The following is an 18,588-nucleotide window of genomic DNA, read 5'->3' as shown; positions in this document are numbered from 1 at the left end:
GCGGTGTTGCCTAGTTAAATCGTCGCGAAGTCTCGCTGAAGCGTCGCGTATAAGTTTCTTTCTTGCGCGCTCAATATTTATGGCTAGGAATGAATTTTAAGCTGTGTCATTCGATAGAGCTGCGAATTCTGAATCCAACTGTACAAGAATGGCAATTGTATGTCAACTGGTTCGCGTGTTATCGCTTTAAGGGCTATACTACACGAACGTTAAAAATGTTACGTTGACAGGCGTTAGTAACGTGTGAAAAATGTATAAACTACACGTTGCGTAGTTGCGTTGACAGACGTTGGTAACGCATGAAAAATGTATAAACTACACGTTGCGTTAGGGACGCTGTGTTTGGTTTCAGAACTGCAATGGATGTTATACAAGTTGCATATGTAGCTCTCCTATGTGTTCAATTTATGTCTGGCTCAAAAAAAGAGGAAAAGGAGATGTGAATTCATCCCGCAAACATTAAGAGACTTTCGACAGGAAAGTTTTATACAGTACTGCATTTGAAAATCACCGACAGTATTCCGACAAGTTTTTTCTCTATTACAGAATGTCAATAAAACGTTTTGATGGTCTTTTGAATTTAATTTCTCATAAAATTAGGAAAACTGATATTGTAATGAGGAAATCAATTCATCCTATCGTAAAGCTGGTTGTAACATTAAGGTAAGTAATAAAATTTGCTTTAATTTGTAATTACTGTATTTTTATTTCATGCATAATATGTTGAAAATTAAGAACATTACAAGTTGCAGAAAATGATTATATTTTTATTTCTTTCTTTCTTTCCCTTAGTTTAACCTCTCCCTTTTAGGTTCATTTATACGACCCACGCCACACGGGTCTTACAGCGCCGCGACCTGTCGGGAGAGGAATTAATCTATGGATCACATACATACTTTTTTAACCACACAAGGACATGGAGGGCCTCCCCGGACTAATTTCACCGGCATTATCACCATCTCATTGAGACGCTAAATAGCCTAAGATGTTGATAAAGCGTTGTAAAGTAACCTACTCAAAAATATAAATAAATACAGGAATACTAGAAACGAGGAGATTTTATAATTCCAAAACTCAGTTTTTATTTTAAAAACCTTGCGTTGTATATAATATGTTACATTATATACCTTTTTCTAATATACAAATTTATATTACATTAACTATATTATTGGGTTACGGTTTTCATGTTCGCTTATAACTTATGTAACTACTTTCACTCGCATGTTTATACTGCCCAGGCCAGAGTGATAGAACATAAAACATGATAGGTAGGTATAAGCTTGAGGATTAAATGAAATTAGATAGGCTTGATTCAACAAAGTAAAAGAAAGTAATCTTCAATTTCAATATGAGTACTCAATTAGGCCTACAGATATGCTTATATTCTTATAGCCGGATTCTTAGCCAGACTATAGAATCCTAGACCTCTAGATACGTAAAAGTAAGAGAATAAAATTAAATTAGATAGACTTAGTTTAACAGAAAAAAATAAAATAATCTACAGTTTCAGTATGAATACTGAATTATTTATGATCACATACTATGCTTACGTTGCATTATAACCAGATTCGTAACAAGAATATAGAACCCTGGGCCCCTAGATAGGTATAAGCTTGAGAATTAAATTAAATTATATAGGCTTCATTCAGCAAAAGAAAAATATAATACTTCTCAACTTCAATATCAATACTAAATTACGTATCTACATATATGTTTACGTTTTATTATCGCTAGATTCGTAGGCTGCCCCTACAAACAAACTTTATCTCATCTTTCCTCTGGAGAAATAAACAATAATAAATTCAACATTGCTGTACAAGGAAGTCTGAACATTTGGATAAATTTTGTCGCCCTCAATGTTTTCAGGAGGGTATTTCCACATGTCAGATAGTGCAATACAATATGCAGCATTCTTTTTTTTTTTTTTAATTAAGACATTCTCTTGTCTGACATTGGCATAGTAAATTTCTACATATCTGTCACTTTACTTCGAAAGTTAGGGACTCCAAAATCTACTGATCTGTGAAGCGAAGAAGTAATAAAGATTGGGATGAAAATTACTTTAGTAAGAGTAAATTATATTTAAACATTACACACAAAGAAGGAACAGTCTCGACCTGCACGCTCACTGTAGCCAGCGCGACTGATAGTTTCTGTCCTTATCTGTTGTTTCTGTCTTCCACGTCTCGTGCACCGTGCACCGTGTGACAACGTCGCACTGTTGCTAATACTCGATTGGCGTAGGCCATATGCCTTCTTATTCTGAAAGCGCTATAGTTTCATCGAAAGAGATAATATACAGTACAACAGTCTGCATACCTCTTCACGATTAATTCAAGTTTAATTCGGGATTTAATTCTAACATTGTTGTAATTATTAGTTCTTCAAATGACGAAACAGGTACTAGTTTAATGGACGAAAGAGAGCGAGAGATAAAAGATATACAGGTTGTAAGGGGTATAAGTGCCGTCCTTTTCACAGTCGTCGTGGACTGTCTACAGGACCAAAAAATTTCCATACTACATAGGTCAAAACTTGATAGTTTTCCCAGAAAAAAATCCTTTTTTCATTTTATTCGCGTTATACTGCTTATATCGGTAGTGAAATTACGAAAAACAATTACATCAGTAGGTATATCTAGCAGAGTTAATTTTAGTTTAAATAAATATTTTGTGTTCTATTACGTTTTCGTGAAATTGAATAAAAATGCATGCTTAAATTTGTTAATATTCTGCCGTGAGAGACGTGGCAACGTGTTCAGCAGACAGTACTCTGCACAGACGTAAGCACGAGTCAGCTGAGTTCAAACTCCCTGTCCATACGTCTCCTGCCGAGCGGATGACAGTTCAGTACAGGGTATTCAATAAACAACTCACAATGTCATTTGCAATTTAGGAATATCATAGGTTATTAATTTATGGAGAAAGTCGTCCTAATTCAAGTGAGACAATAAAATTGTACGGCCAACGTTTTCTTCAAAGAAGATTACCTAATCGGCGAAATTTTTTTAGCGGTTTCTCAACGATTTTTAGAAACTACAAGTCTTTTACCTCGTTTCGACAATCACACAACCAGAAATTTGTTTAAAATGATACTGCTTTACGGAAGCGGCAGAGATTAAAATTTTGTATTAGAAAAAAGTTCGTGTGATTTTGTGCAGAAAATCATTACTGTTTATTTTTTAGACCTACAATAAAAATAAATCAATATTGTTACATAAAATGTAAATTTATCATAATGTTCTATTAATGAGATTGAAAGTTTGTATTTGCTGCTCGTTTTATGTAAACAACAGTATTATTGTGGTCCGCTCTTCCTGGATTAGAACAGAGCATCTGTACCGGTATGTCTGTACTTGCTTGAGCTGTACTGTATACTTATAAACCCACTTCCCCCTATCCAGCAACGTTGCAAAACTTCTAATACTGTAAACTTTAATAATTATTAAATTATAATTAGTTAAATATTGCAATTAGAAAAAAATCGTAAGGACATTTTTTCTTACTTATGACATGGATAATCATCAGTTAAAATAATGACAGTTAAACCCCTTTTACCCAGTATAAAGAGAGAGAAATAGAAAAAAAAATTAATTCGATTTCCTTGTCAAAATTGTCGTCCGAGAACGAGAAATTGGCAACATGATCTTTGAGTAAGCGTAGCAAAACTTACTTTCACAGTCCAAGTGGGCTTTATGTCACTTCGTAAACCAGTCGTCAGTTCGTCTTTAATAAAAGTTTTACCGCTCTTACTGCTAAACTATAACCAAGCCTTCCGTAATATTCGCCTCACAGTCATGTTATTAATAAGTTAAAAAGCAGAATAAACTTTCAAACTCTCGCTATTATTTAGGAACCGTGTAGGCTTATGGCAACAACATGTTGCGTCCGCTCTAGTCGCTTCAGCGTTGTAAACAATTAACAAGTACAAAGGCAGACCTGGTAGGATTCCTGTTATGTGTGTCTCGACACCTCACTCACAAAAGATAAAATTTATGTCGGACACATTGTTCGAACTCACGGACAAGCTACTACACAGTGTCGAAGATGTTGTGCCTTAATACTTGCGGATACCATGCCATCTCAAACTAAACGAAATTCTGTGACTATACTGTAGGCATAATTTCTTTCACATGTATTTTTATCGTTCGCACAAAACACCGACAGACTTTAAATCTCACATAAACGTAATGAAAAGGTCACAATAGAGTACTGCAGAACAGCGCTAGAACCGGTTTATATTCGAACGGTCGGAGAACAACCGGCGAGTTTGAACATACGCCTATATTTTGCAGGGTAGACCGAACACTAGACGCACTTCACCATACAAGAACTCTGATGACATTTTCTGACTACACAAATAGAATAACAATTGAAGGAAATTTACTTTTCTTAAATAAAAATATGTTAGCTTGAAATAGGTCTGTAATTGATGGGACACTTTGGTATATTTATCTTCATAACTAATATACGTATAAATCAACTAATGGACACCGGTAACAACAAAGGAAATGAGCGTAATGCATAGATAAAATCTGACATGTAAACAAATACAAGAATAAAATAAATTACAATTACTTACAAAATAGAAGAGCAAATAAGTACAAACTCACTATTGTAACGTTCATACTTTAAACTTAAAATGCATAGGTTACCTGTAAAAGAGTAATTGTTAATATAGCATATGCCTTTTAATTATTCTAGGTGGATGTATTCTTATTTCATTAATAAATGATTTTTAAGGCGATGAAAAGTTATTAACAAAAATAAAAACACTCTCAAGCTATAATGTTTGTAGTTTCATTAACTGTTGCTTCTGACGATACCTAACTACAATACCTGAATGAATGAATGAATGAATGAATGAATGAATGAATGAATGAATGAAATATCAATTAAAAGGTACACGATGATAATCGCGTCCTTGCAACGATTCCTGAAACTCCTGGATGGCTCAATGTCGTCTCTCTTTCATGATCCAGACCCGTCCACACGAGAAAGACTCGGACATTCGTTAAACTGATCACTCCGCGAGACAAAAGAGCTTTGCATATTGTCTATAGCTCCAGGCGTTCTGTAGAAATATATTTCTATTTTTCGTAACCGATTGTGCACGACTCTAGGTCACACACTATTTGCAACTTAATGTGAACCCTCCAGTAGTCGCGCGCTCAAATGTACCGTTACTGGTCGCGTGGATTATAGTTGTAATCCATATTCTAAGTTATTTTTTCATATAATTTTATTTTTTCAACTTTTTTCGTCGACTAATAATGATTACACATTAACGGAGTGTAATTATAGTCTTTTTTTTTTTCTTCAAAATTTACAAAACAATTGTTTGTCCAAATACATATTATAATCAATGCTGTAAAATCATAAATTTAGAAACTTAGATTATCTGTGCGGAGCAGAGTCGTGATCCAAGAACGTATCAAATTAATTAAGGCGCCAAGAAAACATTTCCTTAACACTCGTCAGTTGTAGCGACTACCTGAGTATAAGTATAATATGAAAGAAAGGCACCAAGATGACAGATATAGTGCTGCCATCTCGGATCACCAATCATAAATAAAGTATTGGATCACTATTGTCATCAGCGCGACTACTGGAGGGTTAATATTAAATACTTTCAATGGACTGTACATTTGAGTACATTGGTACTGACATAACTAGACTTGTAATGTTGGGGACCGATTATACTTAGGCAGGGATTCATCATACTTAGTCAGGGCTGATCATATTAGGAAGTTTAAATGCAGAAAAGAACAGATGTTGCAAAATTTTCCTTTGTTAACCGCACAATAGCAGATTGGAACACCTTATCTGCGAAAATCTTTCAGGGTGGTCTTCTCAAAATCAATACATTTAAGAAAAAGTTTAAGAAGATTAGACTGAAAATTTAATTGTATGTGCAGTATAATTATCTACGTTGTGTCATGTAATTAAGTTGATATGTAATAAATTAATTGTGTATGCTTAAGTTGATTATAGTTAGTTTTAATAGAAGTACTTATAAGTTAGGCTTACTCTAGCACATTTTTTATTTATACATTGTGTTTCATAATTCCTATTACAAACTTTTAGGGGTTGTAGAGGGAACTAAGTAGACAAAGTTCTGATTGGGAATCCATGTCCGGAAATGTACCGTTTCGATGCAAAATAAGTTTGTTGTATTCTGACAAAAATGATATGTGATAGAGTGAGGCGTTGTGCATTACCGGTTTTGCTGCATGTTTATGAAACTTGGACTGTCACTTTGAGAGAGGGACAAAGGTTAAGAGTGTTCGAGAATAAGGTACTTAGAAAAATATCTGGGGCTAAGATGTGTGAAGTTACAAAGGAATGGAGACAGTTACATAACGCAGAACTGTACCCATTTTATTCGTCACCCAACATAATTGGGGATATTAAATCCAGATATTTGAGATGGGCAGGACATATAGCAAGTAGGCCTATGGGTGAATCCAGAAATGCGTGCAGAATGTTAGTTGGGTAGAACTCCGTAGAACTGATTGTAAACAGAAGACACATGATATCAGGGGACTGCAGAAGTCGCCCTCAGCTCATTTTGTTTGTGTACCGTGAAACGGAAGATTTTAAATCGAATCGATCTTCAAGCTTATTTTACATCGAAACGATACATTTCCGGACATGGGTTCCTAATCAAACCTTTATCTACTTAGTTCCTTCTACAACTCCTAGAAGTTTGTAATAGGAATTATGAAACACCCTGTAGTCCTAGCTTTATGGAATTAATTAATTAATTAATTTATTTATTTATTTATTTATTTATAGTTAAAATTAATTTTACGTTTATTTTATTTTTATTCCTGTTATTGTAATTTTATTACTGTAATTATTGTAATATTATTGTACATTATATATCACTGCCTCCGGGTGTATACCCAATATTAGTGTAATTGTAAATACATACATACATTACACAAGTCGACTGCAGCATGGTACATAGGCCGGGGACGTGAGCTAGTACGAAGAAAATGACTTGGTTCTGCGATCGATTGCGCAAATAACAAGGTACATATAAACAAATCTGTACAGCTCTAAAAGTAAATATACGCTACATAGCGTTACAAAGATATATTATTTTCGTACCTTTCGTTATGTGCAGAAAAATTATCATAGAATTATTCGTGAGTTTGAGTTTCCTCCTTTCTTTTCTTGTACCACAATATCTCTGTATATAATATCGCTTTTTTTACAGTCTGCATGCTCCATTACTGTTCAGTAATACTACATGCATTGGTTTAACTTGAACTATGTTCATATAATTACTTTATATTGTTCTAAGAGTTTCTTTATAGGCAATATAGATGGATGAATTTTGTACTTTTCTTTCATTGTAATTTGTCAAACTGTATATTGTTAGTAAATTTCATCAAGTTCTTCTGGTATTTGTGCACAAGTTTGTCTTTATTCACTGGCCAGTTTTCAGACTTTAGAACTGCCGCTTTCAGAATGTCTCTTTCTCTCTCAAGTAATTTACAATTGTATAACAAATGATCTATCGTTTGTTCGTCATTGTTGCATGGACATAATGGGCTATCTATAATTTTATATTTATGTAGATAAGATTTTATATTTCCGTGTCCTGTTATTATAGTTGTGAAGTTTGGGGTTATGTTAAGTTTCAATTTTAACCGATCGTTTATATTTGGGAAGAAAGATTTTGTGATTTGTCCTTTTGCTGTGTTGTCCCATTCGTTTTGCCACTTCACTAAACTGAGAGTGTGTATTTCACCTTTCACTGTACTTTTTGGTGTCTTGCTGTAGCTCTCTGGAATATCCTCGGAGCGTGCTGCCTCCTTTGCAAGTTGATCTGCTAATTCATTCCCCTCGTGTCCAGCGTGGGCCTTAATCCAGTTCAATTCTATTTTCCACTTCTTCCTCTCCGCTTCCTTTACTTCTCTTCTGATTTCTTCTATAAGATGCGTATGATTTGTTTGATTTCTAACGGAGTCTAATGTTATCCTGCTGTCTGTAAATATTGAAATTTTTTGCTGTTGACTTTCCAGAGTCTGTACATGTTGAATAGCTTTTAATATGGCTAGTTGTTCAGTCTGATTGTTGGAACATTTGCCATTCAGCCTGTATTTTAGCGCTTCCTCCAGGTTGCTTTCTTTGAATATAGCTATTCCTGCTCCAACACCGAGTTCACCTTTGCTCCCATCTGTGAAGATTTTAATTATATTATATTCGTTGCCCTCTTTTCCTTCTCTGATTTTTACGTGGTCAGCTGGATGCTGCCAATGTTTTAACTCCATATCATGGTCAATCTGAATCCTGTTCTCGTGGTCATGTTGGTTTCTGCTTCTTTTGACAACTCGGTAATACTCTGCTGTCTGCTCTATTTGGATGTTTATTGGGATTATTCCCGTTATCAAGCACAATGCATCATTGGATACAGTTCGGAATGCCTTTGCTATTTTTATATTTATGAGTCTTTGTATTCTAATAATCTTAGTTTTATAGAATTTATTGTCCATTATTCTTTTCCACACTGGGGCTCCATATAAAATTAATGGCAATATTCCTCCTTTGTAAATAGTTTTCAGAGCTTCGTGCTTTAAACCCCATGTTAGTTTGGCTGTTTTTCAGAGCGTGAATATTAATTTTGTACACTTTTCTGCTACATAATTGATATGGTCTCTAAAGGTTAGTTTACTGTCAAATATTATTCCCAGATATTTTATGGCGTTGACTTGCTCTAGAGGTTTGTAATTAAGATAAATCTGTATATCCTTTCTTTCTCTTCGTTTCCTTCTGGACAGCAGCATTACCTTAGATTTACATTCATTGAACCTTAGTTTATTGTTTTTAGCCCAATTTGTTATTTTGTTCATTTCTATATTCATATAGTTTTCAGCTTCTGCAATGGATTCTCCTTTGGTCAATATTAATAGGTCGTCGGCAAAAGCTATTGCTTTTGAATGTGTTGTGAACTTTAGGCTGAGTAGTGAATTATATAGCAGATTCCAAAACCCAGGTCCGCAGCTTGATCCTTGGGGGCATCCTTTTGTGACATTTCTTTCGACTCTGATTTTGTATTACATAACTTACATGTAGGTCTAATGTTCCTGTAATTCACTTCAAAACACTCACCAAATTCCGCTGCAAAAATACGCGCCTCAGAACATTTAAACTTCGGCACTAATATTCAGCAGGTACACTGTTTACGCATGCTACGGTAGTGATTGGCAAACGGAGTATTCAGCAGGTACACTGTTTATGCATGCTAGAGTACTGACTGATGATTGGATAGTCAACTTGAAAGAACCGTATTGTACCCCATCGGTCCCCAACATTACAACCCTAGATAGAACCAATCATGTTAGGAAAAACCCATTGCAAACATTAAAAATGACGTGAAAACTGGTACTTCGTTGTATCAAATTTTTCTTGTTAAAAAAAAAACTTTCCATACAGTACTCTGGACGAAATTATGCGTTTTCTGTGTCACTGTCGAAGGAAAACTTCTATGCTAATTTACAAATCTATTTTCAATATTCTCTGATACAATTTTTAAATAAATTTTCACAATATATTATTTGTAATGAATAACTTTGCCCAGAGAAAGTCAAAAGGCTATAGATCTCGAATATGAACTATGGAAAATACGAGTGTTCTGGTAACTACCCAAGAAAAGTATTACTGATAAAGGAGTCCACATGGCAACAGTCCACATGAATCAGACATCTACAGCGAAGGATTAGAGGTAACGAAAACAGTTATACTGTACATAATCTATCAAAATTCAATGTCAAAAAAGTGTTCTCTATTCGTTCTTCACTCCAGAAAATTACAGGGCTTAAGTAAAATACTACACACTTGAGGGGTATAGATGCAAAAGGGACATTATCTACTTTTTTCAAATTGAGTTATTGTTGCTACCATACTCTGCAAGTAAACTTTCATCGTCTAGAAGTTGTATTTTGCGTCAAAAATGATACTATCCCCATTAGATTACATACTAAATATACCTAGCGGATTTTTACATAAGGGACACTATCCATTCTGCAGTTCAATGTTAAAGGTACATTATCCTCTTCACCAATAGGAGACATGAACGGAGTCACATGATGTCAACAACAAAGATGACTGCAAGAGAATGGTTGTGATCAGTTGAATGTTAGTTTTATTATAATTGTGTTCATTTTTAGTTATTAAAGTAAATTAAATCAGTGCAAATGGAAGAATATACAACACCTGTACGTGTGGGAGGGGTGACAAGGAAAAGATCAAGGACACCTGGACAGTGGAAGCGTGACAAAGCCTGGTCTCAGATTCTTACTAGCTGATCGTGTTTTTGGCTTGATAGAGAAAAGCATTAAACAGTTAGAGGTAATCTATGATCCAGAACAATATATTGATTTACTTAAGAAACACTCAAACGTGCTCAACCTAGGAAGTGATTGTGTAAACTATGCTGGAAAACATCCAAAGAGACAATCGTAAAGCTTGCAGCAAAATAGAACTTCAGCATCAAGAACTCTAAAAGAGTAATTCTGACAACAAACAAGAAAGGAAATATAATGGTTCAAGAAGAAAATGTTTACAAAACAAACATGAGGACTCTAGGATCCATATGCAAGCCGGGGAAAACGTTCAATGACTTAGCACTTCTTATAATCATCAAAGGCAACAGTATAAAAAAGGGAAATGTTGATAATTTTCTCAATAAGCATTATGGAGCAGATTTGCGAAATGACGAGAAGCTAAAATTGTTGAAGTTCATCATTGATGCAGGTCTATCAAAAGATAGATATCAAAATAGAAAGATCAAAATATCGGCCAAGATGGTGCCACGTGTGAAGCTACTAGAAATGCTCCAGCTTTTAGCATTTGAATATTTTTGTTAAAATGCTGTATGTAGTTTTGAAATGCAAATTTCTTTCTTTTTATAATAAAAACCTTTACTTTTTCAAAAGGCACATTATCCATAATTTTCATTCAAAGGGAACATTATTCATTTTAAAATATTTCTATTAATTTACTTCTAATGATTTTTATAACTACAACCTATGAGTATAAATTTGTCATCAAATTTTAATTAGTTAGTGAAAAGAAATCAGGAATTGCACAAGTATTTGAGCAATTATTAGTTTTTCTTCATTTCTGTAATTTTTTTAAAAGTGGATCATGTCCCTTTTGCATCTATACCCCTCACTTGTTCAATCGCCTTGAGAATTTACAAAGGCTACAAGAGCAATTTGCTTGAAAAAAATGTTGAGTAGAACTCACCGCTCAGAAAGTCAACGGTGGATCTGTGGCTTCGCCTCGCAGCCGATGTCCGCTGCGGTGTCGGTTCGTCTTGTTCGCGGCCCCTGCAAAAGACAACGCAAAATTTTGGGTACCATAAACAATAGAAGTAATGTTAGCGCTGCATATTTTATGTAAGGTAACGTGACGTTAGGGGTCATCCATTGCTTCAAAGGAATAGATACAAAAAGCGGCTGAAAAATATTCCTATTATATACAGAGTGAACAGTAAGTAACGCCATTAATTTCAAGGGGTTATACTTTGAGACATTTCAAACAAACTTTAATACAACTTTGCTCGTTTTTGCTTTCTTTACGACAAATAAACGTTTATATGAAATATTTCATAGCGTGTTTTGCGAAAGCCATTAATTTAATTCCCAATATCCTCAGTACATTTAAGAAAGTAGTGTATTATCGTAATAAATCATTGAAAGAATTTTAGTTTTCTCCTTTAAGGGGTTAGGTACAGCTTACAGCAATAAAATTCTTGGAAATATTCAAAATTATACCTCCATTACTGTACCTTGCACAATAATGAAAATTGGTAAGTGTAAAACACTGTCGTCCTACTATTAGAAAGAAATATATTTACTATTTGAAAAAAAAAATTATTTATATTTTTAAAAATTCAAAATGCTGGCAGTTTAATGTGCAGTGATGAAGCGTTTCTCTCAACACTCATAAACTTGTTAACGTTTTCATCTTCTCTGTCTTTTATTTTATTGCTGAAACTCATGTTTACAATATCATGCTCTTTGAATTATTCCTCAATAAATAATATATTTTTTATTTTGTGTTAGAAGAAAATACTGCTATTTAACCATTTTTTAAAATGGAATTTAATTTTTATCAGACAATCTCTCAAAGGTAGAGAAGTATCTTGCATCATATTGTATATATGACATGCATAAATATACACAAACATTTTTATCGCAGAATGTTGAAGAGTTTTTGAGTTATGTAGGAAACGCTTCATCACTGCACAGTGAAATGAATTTTGAAAAAAAAAATGTAAATAATTTTTTTAAATCATAAAAATATATTTTTTTCATATAGCAGAAGGAAAGTGTTTTACACATATTAATTTTCATTATTGTACAAGATACAGTAATGGAGGAATAAATGTTGAATATTTCCAAAATTTTACTGCTGTAAGCTGTATCTAACCCCTTAAATGTGCGGAAATTTGATCCGAACAAATGTTACATTGTAAAATTTCTTTGCAGAACAAAAGTTATATTTGTTTGGATAAAATTTCTGCATATTTAAAAAACAAGACTAAAATTCTTTCAATTTATTATCATAATACACTGCTCTATTAAATTGAGGGAGCATATAGAAAATTAAGTCAATGGAAATAATGTTTCATATAAAACTATTTTTATCTCGAAAAGAATAAAAAAACGGGCAAAATTTTTTTAGATTGTTTTGTTTGGAATATCTCAAAGAAAAACTCACTGGAATTAATGACATTACTTACGAGTTCATCCTGTATATTGTGCATGGCAAGTCTTTGTGTAGGTTTAAAATAATACATCACGCCAGTGCTTTAACATCCTGCATTGATCTACGTTGGTTTGGGAGTGCTTCTGAAAGGAGTTACTTCAAAGTCGTCAACTTACTACGAAGGAACGCGTCCACACCTGTGGAGTAACGGTTAGCGCGTCTGGCCGCGAAACCAGGCGGCCCGGGTTCGATTCCCGGTCGGGGCAAGTTACCTGTTTCATGTTTTTCCGGGGTTTTCCCTCAACCCTATATGAGCAAATGCTGGGAAACGTCCGGTGCTGGACCCCAGACTCATTTCACCGGCTGTGGTTTCACACCCTTATTCGTTTATGTACCATTTGACATCCTATTTAAATGAGGCTAATTTCACCGAAGTAACTGTAATAAATATTGTTCCACTTATCCCAAATTTAACATTTAAGTATTTGCGAACTATTTTGTGACATTAGTACCATATAACACTGGGGTCAACATAACCCCAACGCGACTACTTCAATGTTAAAGACATATGACTGCATTAAATAGCTATGTATTAATAATTTTTTACGGTAAAGCAGATAATGTAAAAATTTTCGGGCGGAAGTTTGAATTTATATAATATATTTGTGGACTTTCAACAAGCCTGTGACTCAATCAAGAGAAACTGGATTGCTGAAATACTACAAGAGTTTAAAATTCCTGCAGAAAGAATTCGACTGATGGTAGCAACGATCTGTGCTGTAAACATACAAGGGAAATTACGACTAACCTTTCATGTTAATCAAGAATTGAAACACGGAGATGGGCTGGCCCCACTACTGCTCAATTTGATGCAAGAGTACGTAATAAGGAAGATTGCAATAATACCAAAGAACTTTGGAATTTAAATCTATACAGATCGTTGGATATACGGATGACCTTCATCTAATGGAGTGATGTAAAAGCAAGCGCATTTTTCTGACCTTGACGTCGTGCGCGGGCATCAAGCGCTAAGTATGGAAAGAGGAAGGGTTGTGTATAAGCAGCCTGTTGGATTAAGAAAACAGTGGTGCACAAACTTCAGACGGAACGTGAAATTTTATGTCGTTATTTTTATATGGCTTCTTTCTATTTCATAGTATCTAGCATATACTGTCTGTAAAAAAAAGTACTAACACCAATTTCTTAATATTGCAGTTGTGTTTTAAACGTTAATAACATAATAAAGACCTAAGACGGAATATTCACATAAATTCCATAGTAGTAAAACTATATTGTACTAAATGGATGAAACACATCATTCATAAAGAAAATGATATCCCAAAAAAAGAGATTGAGTATGACATGGTACGCTGGAATTGATACTGATGGTACCTTTAGCCTTATAAAAATAATCAATAAACTAATGAAAACAATATTACAGTACAAAGCAAAGTTACCTAGGTGCTGTATATTGTTTTAAGTGTAACTAATATTCCATAACAAAACTCTTATCGCATTGTGCTTTTAAGGTGATATTGGTGAGCAATTTCCTATCATCAGAATATTAAATTATTTTCTCGAAATGTGCTGAAGCTATAGAGGTGACTTTTTTACAACACATGGGCACGTATCTTTTACTTATGATGTAACAGTAGTTGCTTTGTTAATTAATTTCCTTACAAACAATTTCCATGCGAATATTTTTAAAAATTTCAATACACTATCTTGAGTAATTACGTATATACGGTATATTAGATTTACGAAAACATTCTGTAAGGCTATTAAATTAATGGGCCTATATCTGAAAATTTCACTTTTCTATAAAAAAAGTTGAGAAAATATTTCTTTTGAATAAAAAAATAAAAGTTGTGAAAATGAGCACTAAAATTAAAACTTACATTCTTATGCACTTATACTTCTCACACAAATCTAAAAATTAACATGGATACAGTTTTAATAATTTCTCTTCCCTTTATCTACTGAATCAGTGCTGGCCATCCCTGTATATAGCTCGACCAAGCGGCATATACTACATCTTTCGTCTGTCTCTTTCCTTTCCGCTGTAAAGCGCTCTGGTTCTCCTGAGCTCCAAAGCGCGCGCTTGCTCCTATGGGCATCAATTGACATGACTGATCTAATGGGAAGATCACTTCACCCTGTTAAAGATGTCTTAAGGCAGGCATGTCAAGGACACGGGCATGGTTACGAACCGTGGTTTGCGAGCGCTGTGGTTTGAGTGAGCGTAGAGAAACCTTTAGTAACGGGTGTAAGGGAATACGTTACTACAGTCATATAAAGTTATTACTAGGCTATACATAGCCCAACTTGGTAGGATAATTTATTTAGGAAATTTATCTTTCGACAAAGTGTGAAATATTTCTTTGGAGGCATAATTGACAATATTTGAAGTACGCCCCTGAACAACGCTGTATAGAACATTTTTCAATTTTTTACAGTAGAGACATAAAACAATATTATCGTAAAAATAAACAATAATTTAATCCGTATATCAAGGAAACACGCACATTACAACATCACGATACATATGACCTCTTAATCAGCTGCCTACTACTGAATGTTTTCAAATTGGAGTAGTTTTATAAAGAATAACAGTGGAACAACGATGTATGTTACTCAGTGGAACAATGCTGTATGTTTTCTATTGATGAACAGTTACTAATAAGACATGGATTTGTGATCTTATAAACATTAAAAACAAAGAAAAGGCACAAAATAACATAATGCATTTAACACTTCAAGGTTCTGTACCATGTAAATACCGTAATAACTTTTTACATCTTGATTACACAACTTTTAATATTATATCACTTTGGAAAACGTATAACTTGCCTTTCTTTTGTTAAAGTTTATATTACTTTGTTAACATGTTTCAGCCTGCTATCGGCCATCTTCAGAACTGGTTGTTGCTGGTCTTGGCGCCTTATGTTTGTGTTTCCTGGGGGGGATGTTTGTGTAGTGTAATGTGGAGTCAAAGAATGTGTGTTCTGAAATTGAGTTGTGTGTTGAGAATTTCGTATGGATGTGTTTTGTGTGTCTGTATATTTAGTATTGTTCTAGTGTGTTTAGACTCTGGTTTTTGGTTGGATGTGTAGAATTTCCATGTCTGTGTTGATGTCTCTGTAGGTGTGGTTAGCATTTGTGATGTGTTCTGCTTATGTGGAAGTTTTTTGTAATTTTGTTATGGCTGTGATGTGTTCTTTGTAACGTGTTTGAAATGATCTGCCTGTCTGTCCTATGTAGAAATTGTTGAGTCTGTATACGCCTGTGTGGTTGTATTTGTTTGTGTTGTTTGTGTGTTGAGATGTTTTTGTAGAGTATTATTTGTTCTGTATGCGATGTTGTAATTTAATTTGTTGAATGAGGTTGCTATTTTGTGTGTGTTTTTGTTTTCGTATGTTAGTGTGATGTATTTTTTGTGTTCTTGTGTTTGTGTTGTATTCTTATGTTTTTTGTGATTATGTTTTGTTTTTCTTATTATGTTGGGGTTGTGTCAGTTTTCTAGTGCTATGTATTGGATTGTGTTTAGCTCTTCTCTGTAGTCATGTTGGTTCATTGGTATGTTGAGTAGTTTGTGTACCATTGTTCGGAATGCAGCGTGTTTGTGTTGTGTTGGGTGGTTGGAACAATGGTACACAAACTACTCAATCAGGCGACCGAAAATGTTACTGCAGTAAGAATAACACTATACAGCGTTGTTCCAGTCCTCTAATTTAGAAGGGTATTTCCAGGCACCTCTTTGCTTTTACCGCTTTTCTATGGATTTCCAGAGTCCCGTAGCTTCTTCCATTTCATATCATTCCACTCAGACATGTTTTCTCGACATTTTGAGATGTTTTAGATCGCTTGGTGAAACATGCATACTGCCCGCGCCCGCCATCTTGCTTGCTATACATCATTGTTCCACTGAAGTGGTTCAAATGTCTGACTATTACTGCCACTTGGGGACGGATATTCGACATTCCAGTGTGTTTTCCATGTGTAGGGTGTGCTATACATCGATGTTCCATTAAAAACTCAAAATCTTAAAAAAAAAAAATGTGCTATACAGCGTTGTCCGGGTGCGTACTTCAATTATTAATAAAAATTATTTCACATTATAACAATTTGAAATATTACTGTATTGTGAATGATATCACCAATTCAAGAATTGATGCTCAGTAGTCTAAATCCTGACATCTTTTCAAAATATTTATATATTGACAAATTTTTCGAAATAAATCTAAAATAATTCAAATCTCTTTCGTTTTTATACATGTCAGATACAGTGGGTAAAGAAAGTATTTGAACACCTACCAAAACTAAACATGTTTCCATTTCCTAAATAACTTACATGATTTCATGTTGTATTATTATTCTTCTTCAGGGAGTTACTTACAAATAATATATTTTATTTATGTATGTAAATATTTATTTAATTAATCCAATACTCTAGACCAGCCGTGGCGAAAATGTGACTCGCGAGCACATTGCAGCTCGCAATGATAGCTATGCATTTCTCTTGCTTCCTACCTCCCCAACCCCCACCCTCTCACCCACTGGAGTCAAACTCCGTTCCATTTGTATTTGTCTCTGACCTGTGAGTGGTGTATCGTCGCAATGTCTCTCGAAACCATGTATCTCTATAACAAAGAACATTTCAAGTAGGATGGGAGGACGCACTTTTTTCTGTGAATATGATGAGAATATTAAATGTATGATTTGTTCACAAGTATTACGAGGAAATCGGTTGTATTACATAAAACGGCATTATACTACACGTTACACATGAAACATTAAAAGGTTAAGTGTTGTTGTTGTTATTAGTAGCAGCAGCAGCAGCAGCAGCAGCAGTAGTAGCAGTAGTAGTAGTAGTAGTAGTAGTAGTAGTAGTAGTAGTAGTAGTAGTAGTAGTAGTAGTAGTAGTAGTAGTAGTAGTATCCGAAGCTTCGTTCTTTCGCTTGCTCTGTTGAAGCCATGTTCGCTAAAATTTACGTTTGTGAAAAATTATTTTCAACAATGAATATAGTAACTTAGATCACGACTGACAGACAAATACATTCGTGATCAAATACGACTGGCAATAAGTGACAATTTCTGATTTTGAAACTCTGTCGCAGAGACATTCTGAAGACAATTAATTTTAGGTTGTGATAATGTGTCCTATGTTTTCTTATTTATTTCTTTCTTCGTTACACGTACTAAACAGTTTGTAACCTTATACTGCATAAAATTATATTAAAGTGCTTGACCTAAGGAAAATGAAAATCCCTTAATAAGTCAGACAGTTGCTTCACTTCCCCTTCGAGTGTCCACCTCCCTTCATAGGTGCTATGCACGTTGCAAGTTACACAGTGGCTCGGCGCACGATCACATTTTCGCCACGGCTGCTCTAAACATTTGGAACAAGGCCATTAGTCTTCTGGCTTCCAAAGAAAGTTGTCCATCCGATCTTGTCCAGTAGGTCTCAAGTGCACTACACGTTCTAGGACGGTCCCAGCTCATTATGACATCTTCATTAAACAGCATGAATTTAGTGAGGCTATTATTTTCTCCGGTGTAGTTGTTCTTCGAGACAGTCATGGAATGCTGCAACAGTCTTACTTCGTGGTAACTCTTGTATGCTATTTTTATTCATGAGTACCTCCACCCATTGTTTCTATTTATTTAATTCCTTCAAATCTGCACGGCATTTAGATATAAAACTGGATTATATTTCGAATTTTGAAGAATGGAAGGATAAATGTTCTTTTGAGGTGTTTAATATTGTTGTTGCCTTTTCGCCAAATAGTCAGCTTCATTACCTTCTATTCCAATATGGGAGGGAATCCATTGCAATGTAACTTCTTTCCTCATTTTGTTG

The 18,588-nt window shown here is 34.5% G+C and overlaps 1 protein-coding gene across 3 annotated transcripts in view; it reads right to left on the bottom strand.

Annotated features, from left to right (window-relative positions):
* Positions 1–18,588, bottom strand: part of LOC138707830 (serine-rich adhesin for platelets-like) — a 1,123,723-nt gene that overhangs the window by 582,161 nt on the left and 522,974 nt on the right. For all 3 annotated transcript variants that reach the window (XM_069837793.1, XM_069837794.1, XM_069837795.1), the window contains one exon: positions 11,262–11,344. In XM_069837793.1, the coding sequence (XP_069693894.1) occupies positions 11,262–11,344 (83 nt within the window). The remainder of the gene's footprint in view (positions 1–11,261; positions 11,345–18,588) is intronic.

Source organism: Periplaneta americana, chromosome 10 (assembly GCF_040183065.1).
Source record: "Periplaneta americana isolate PAMFEO1 chromosome 10, P.americana_PAMFEO1_priV1, whole genome shotgun sequence".
Lineage (NCBI taxonomy): Eukaryota > Metazoa > Arthropoda > Insecta > Blattodea > Blattidae > Periplaneta > Periplaneta americana.
This window is presented reverse-complemented; position numbering and strand designations above follow the sequence as displayed.